The 5,457-nt window shown below is 43.4% G+C and overlaps 1 protein-coding gene across 1 annotated transcript in view; it reads left to right on the top strand.

The window, feature by feature from the left end:
- Position 1: 1 nt before the first annotated feature.
- Positions 2-5,457, top strand: part of LRP11 (LDL receptor related protein 11) — a gene marked incomplete at its 5' end in the record, with an annotated part of 46,009 nt that continues 40,553 nt past the window's right edge. Inside the window, one exon of the mRNA XM_008053997.2 lies at positions 2-251. Coding sequence (XP_008052188.2) covers positions 2-251 — 250 coding nt within the window. The remainder of the gene's footprint in view (positions 252-5,457) is intronic.

The raw sequence follows: 5,457 nt of genomic DNA, 5'->3' as shown, positions 1-5,457 counted from the left end.
CTGGCGACAATGCTTGGCGGCCTGCTGCTCCGAGCCGCGCTGCTCCGTGGCGGTGGTGGAGCTGCCCCGGAGGCCCGCAGCCCCGGCTCCTGCGCTCGGCTGCTACCTCTTCAACTGCACCGTGCGCGGCCGCAGCGTCTGCAAGTTCGCGGTGCACCGCGGCTACAGCAGCTACAGCCTCAGCCGCCCCTGGGACGGCGGGAGAGGCGGCCTGGAAGCCGGCGCCCCCGCCCGCGCCTCGCCCCGGCTAGGTAAGCGCGCGATCGGAGGGTGGGCTGGGGCCCCACAGCTCGGGTCCCGGCGCCCTTGCGCCTGTTGGGTGGCTGCGCCTTGCCAGACGTCTGGGAGTCTCTCCTGGGCGGGACCGCTGGGCCCTTCTCGCTAAGTTAGAAGCGAAATACATTCGTTCCGAGTTATTTTTAGCTGTGGACATCTGAAAGAGTGGTATTGATTTCTGTCTTAGGGTTGAGAAAGCCCAGCAGATGGGCAGAAGCGGGCACGTGGGCGGCTCCTGGGATTTTTTTTCTGGGTTTTGTGAGGGAGACTGACCTGAGAGGATTCACAGAAATTTGATTTAAAAGTTCGGGGAGGGGAAGTGTATTTTAGACTCATGGGTTTTATAAGGGCATGGTTTATGTCAGGTAATTGGGAGAGTGAAATCTAATTAGATGACAGATTGCTCATAACACCCACCCCTATTTCGTAGCTTGGCTCTCCTGACTCATGGTTCACCCGTAGTTGCTTTCCTCAGACAAAAGTGGGGAGGAAAACGACTGCTCCCTTTTATAAAGGGTAAAAAGAAGGGACTTGATTTTCACTGAAAATCAGAAAGTGTAAGGTATGTCTCTTTAAAAGGGATGCTAATTGTTGGTTTTACTTTTTGTAGGTGCTCTGAATAAGAATCAAGACACATACAGGAGACACAAAAAATTGTAGCAGGTGGAGGTGAATGTCACTGCAGGAATTAGATATTAGTTGGGCCCACCTGTGGTCAGGCTCAGTGTGTTTCATCATACTCTGTTGCTGTTTGATTTATAATAACATGAATGGTATTGGCAAGATGGGGGCAGGGAACCCCAGCCACTTTGGAAATCTGGATGCTCCAAAAACCTCTGGATCCATTGAGAAGGACCTGGGCATGTGTGTCCATCATATCCTGCCTCCTTCTTCCAGCTCTATCTAGATGAGGCTCAGATATCAAAGGGTCACTCTGTGACTGCTTGGTCTTCAGGCAGACACTGGGAAGGAGCCCCGGAGTTTTCTCTTTGAAGTGGGGCCAGGCAGCACTTTTATCCCCACAACATCCTTGAGCCCTGCCCCCATGACAGTTACACATGGGTCCCTTCTCTCTGCCCAAACTCAGAGCAAAATATCGCAGCAGTAAAGGAACAGAATTGCTTCCCCCATTCTCAACGCTCATCTGGAAGAAACTAACATTGTCTTGGGGGGACTTTCCTACAAAAGGAAAATAAACAAGGAAAGAATATGCCCATGGAAATTAACCCTCCAAAAAGTTTAGGTTATTATGAGAAGTTTCTGAATTGTTTTTCCTCCTTTGTCCTTCCTTTCTCTAGGGGGAGTTTATCTAAGAATTCAGTTTTGTAGCTGTTTTGGGGATCAGAACAGGTGATTACTGGGCTGGTCCTCATTTCTGGGAGAACACTGCCATGCCCAGACTTCCTCAGGTCCCAGCAACATGGAGGTTCCCTCATTCTGCTCTGCTTAGAGGGCAGTTTTCCTCCAGGATTCTGTTCCCCTGCCAGGATGCCTATTGAAGTTCTTCATGCTTCTGAGACTACTAAATTCTTTTTTTTTTTTTTTTTTCTTGAAATGTTCCTTTTTTTCTGGAATCTTGTGGCATGTAGAGACAGAGGCTAAAGAAGGGCGAAAACAGTCTAGAAGGGCCCTTGCAGAGAACCTGTGGCTGAGGCCATTGGAGGTGAATAAAAGAATCATAGAGAAGCAGTGATAGGCTAGAACACATTTACAGCAAAGCCCATTGGCCCTGATGGTTCCCAACATTTGTTGAGTTTGGTGTTAGGTGCTGTTGTAAGCTCTTTACACGCATGAACTCACTCTGTCCTCACAACAACACAAAGACCTAGCTTCTATTATAATCCCCACTGTATTCAAAGCCTTGGTGAGAGAAAGTAACTTGCCTGGGAGATCACACGGCATGAGGCTTGTGGGGCCTTAACTCCCTTAACGGCACCCAGGGAAGCTGAAAAGGGGACCAATGGGTTGGGACTGACCAGGTGAGGTAGAGCGGGTAGTGGGAGAATGCAGGAAAAAGCAGGAATGCTGGAGAGTGATGTCCTGCAAGGCCTGAACCTGCCTGCTGGACCGTAGAGGAGAGTAGGAGGCTTGAGGATCTGAGCCCCTGCCTAAGACCTGGCTCTTCCACAACCAACCCTTCTTGGGACTTGAGAGCCTGCTTGCCTTCAGGACAGATCATCATGAAGATGGACATGTCTTGTGGATTACAAAGGTGGCATGCACATACATGATATTGTTCTGGGATCCTGATTAGGGGACTAGATGTCATGATAAAAATTAAAGAACAGCAGGAGGGAGGGAGGGAGAGGTGGCAGTTGGAGCTTCTAGGATCCCAGAGGAGTTGGGAATATAAACTTCAGGGACCCCAGGGTCAGAGCCTTTATGTGGTTTACCCCTGAATATTCTGCCTGAAATCCTATATCTCTGGGAAGAATTTGGGAAGCCCGCCCCTTCTATGTCAGAAAATCAAAGGTGCTGCTCTCCCCACTACAGACCTACTGGCTGCCACCCCCAGCCTTTCCCTGTCTCCCCCACTTCCTGTTCACGCCTAATTCTTCCACAGGTGCCTGACCAGTCCCCCCTTCCAAGGGCCTTTCTCACATTTTTGTCTTCTCTTTTGTGTTATAAATAATTATGTTTAATAGATAATATTAAGATAACTGATTGGCAGTGTCAGAAAAAATACATTTAAACCTGCAACTCTGACCACACACAAATGAATTCCAGATGGGTTAATGCAGATATGTCCAACCTGCTGCCTATGGACCACAGGCATCCCAGGACAGCTAGTAATGCTACCCCACAAACTCTTTTAACATCATGTGTTTTTTAGCATTTATTTTCTTCATGACCCCATGCGAGTTCCATTTTTGAAGTTCCAAAGTAATACTGCGCTTGAAGTGAAATTTAAATTATGGCAAGCTCAAATTATGGGAAATAATTAAACATATTTTGTTACATTGGCTAAACGCAGTCCTGTGAACTGCCAGAAATATGTATCTTTGTTTTCTGTCTTAACACAGGAATTTGAAAACAAATTTCAAGATTTTCAGCAAAATATGACTATTTTGCTGTATTTGTTATACCGTTTTCAGTTGACATTAATATATTTACCTGCAGACTTTCTTTTTTTTTTTTTTGAGAATCAATACAAAGTATTTTTTTTCCAAACCCCAGAGCCACACTATAAATTTCCCAGAATTGTAAGCAATTAACATGTTTCTAAACCATGCAGTCCAACCAGAAATGAAGATAATTTCCAACCAAAAGGGGTGCAATATGTACTAGGTTCCCATGAGAATGAATCTCTGATTAGCATATTCTTTAATTCTCCCACAGCCACTTCATCAACACAAGAAACCACATATGCACTCATGCCACTCGGCTCAGAAAAGAAGTTTAAAATAGGGTCTTGGCCAATGGAGAAGGAAAGGTATCCATGGCGTCAGTTAATCAACAGTGGGCACAGAAGAGGAATCATTTCCCTTGGAAAAGAGTAGGGCTCCTTTCATATATTCTTGTGGCCAGAAACTGGGGTGAATTTCGGCAGGGTAGTGAATGTAATAGGAGCGCCATTTCTCCATGAACTCTTAGGACTTTCATTTTAACTTCTGATAAAAGTGAACTACATGTATGCAATCTTACTGAAAATGATAATCACAACCAAAAAGTTTCTATAAAACTTTTATAGATATCAAAGGGATGCATGTTCTGACCTTGAATTTTAGGGACTCCTTAGAAGGCCTAAACTTGGATTAAAGTAAACATAATACTCCAAGCTAAAAAGCTCAATGAGCCATTATAAAAAATCAGCTCAAAACATCCAAACAATGGCTAACTAGCTAATGTAGCTTTTGTGTTTTTTTTTGGTTTTGCTTTTAGTTGTAAAGTTTTCAATATCTCAGATTAGTGTATGTTCATAAAACAATGCTCAGTTATTTTAATAATAGCTGCTTATTAAATAATCAAATTTTAGCTCAAGGGCAATGCCCCTTGCTAATAATCACAGAAATAATTAACTGCTATAAAACGAGAAGAAAATACACGCATCCTCAATAAGAAGACAAATCTGGAAGAGTTAATCTGTTTTAAAAGAGGTTAAATAGTATTATTTAAATACTATGGTACAAGTGCTCCTGCTCACTTTATAACTATCTGCAGATTTTCAAGTGGACATTCTATGTCTGATTACATAGAATTGTAATCAGACATTCAACTAAAAGAAAAATTTGACCATGTCTCTTTCTTGGACTTTTATAAGACCTATCTTCTTAGAGAAAAATATCCCTATATTTGCAATCATGCCTTATTCATGACATCGCTTTTTTGGCAGCACATACATTTGTGAGCAGCTGTTTTCAATTATGAATCACACAAAGAGCAAAATTCGAACAAATATTTCTGATGAGCACCTTGTGAACTCACTCAGAATTGCGACCACTTTCATTAAGCCAGATATTGATAGATTTGTTTTACAAAAACAAGGTAAAATTTCCCTCTAGTTTTATATTTATATCTCATTTTTCTAAACTTTATAAGTAAAAAGAAAGTCTTATTATATATATATATATACTAACTATATTATATAATCTATGTGCAACCCAAGACAATTTCTCTTTACTCATTGAGGCCCAAGGAAGCCAAAAGGTTGGACATCCCTGGATTAAAGAATTTTTTAAAAATTGTTTTTGAGTTGGGGTCTCACTCTGTCATCCAGTTTGGAGTGTAGTGGTACAATCACGTCTCACTGCAGCCTCGACTTCATAGGAACAGATGATCCCTCTACCTCAGCCTCCCAAGTAGCTGGAACTACAAGTACATGCCACCATGTCTGGCTAATTTTTTAAAAAATTTTTGTAGAGACAAGGTCTTGCTATGTTGCCCAGGTTAAGTCACAAACTTGGGTTCAAGCGATCCTCCCCCCTTGGCCTCCCAAAGTGCTGGGATTGCAGGTATGAGCCACTATGCCTAGCAAGAGTTAAATTTATTTTTTTAAATTAAGCCATAGATTACTGCATATATAGGAACACTTGAGGAAAATAAACTCACTGGCCGGGCTCAGTGGCTCAGCCTGTAATCCCAGTGCTTTGGGAAGCCGAGGTGAGTGAATTGCCTGAGCCCGCGGGTTCGAGACCCACCTGGGCAACATGGCGAGACCTCATCTCTACAATAAATCAAAAA

Source organism: Carlito syrichta, unplaced genomic scaffold (assembly GCF_000164805.1).
Source record: "Carlito syrichta isolate Samal-C Ts95f unplaced genomic scaffold, Tarsius_syrichta-2.0.1 Scaffold288923, whole genome shotgun sequence".
NCBI classification, from domain to species: Eukaryota; Metazoa; Chordata; class Mammalia; order Primates; family Tarsiidae; genus Carlito; species Carlito syrichta.
This window is presented reverse-complemented; position numbering and strand designations above follow the sequence as displayed.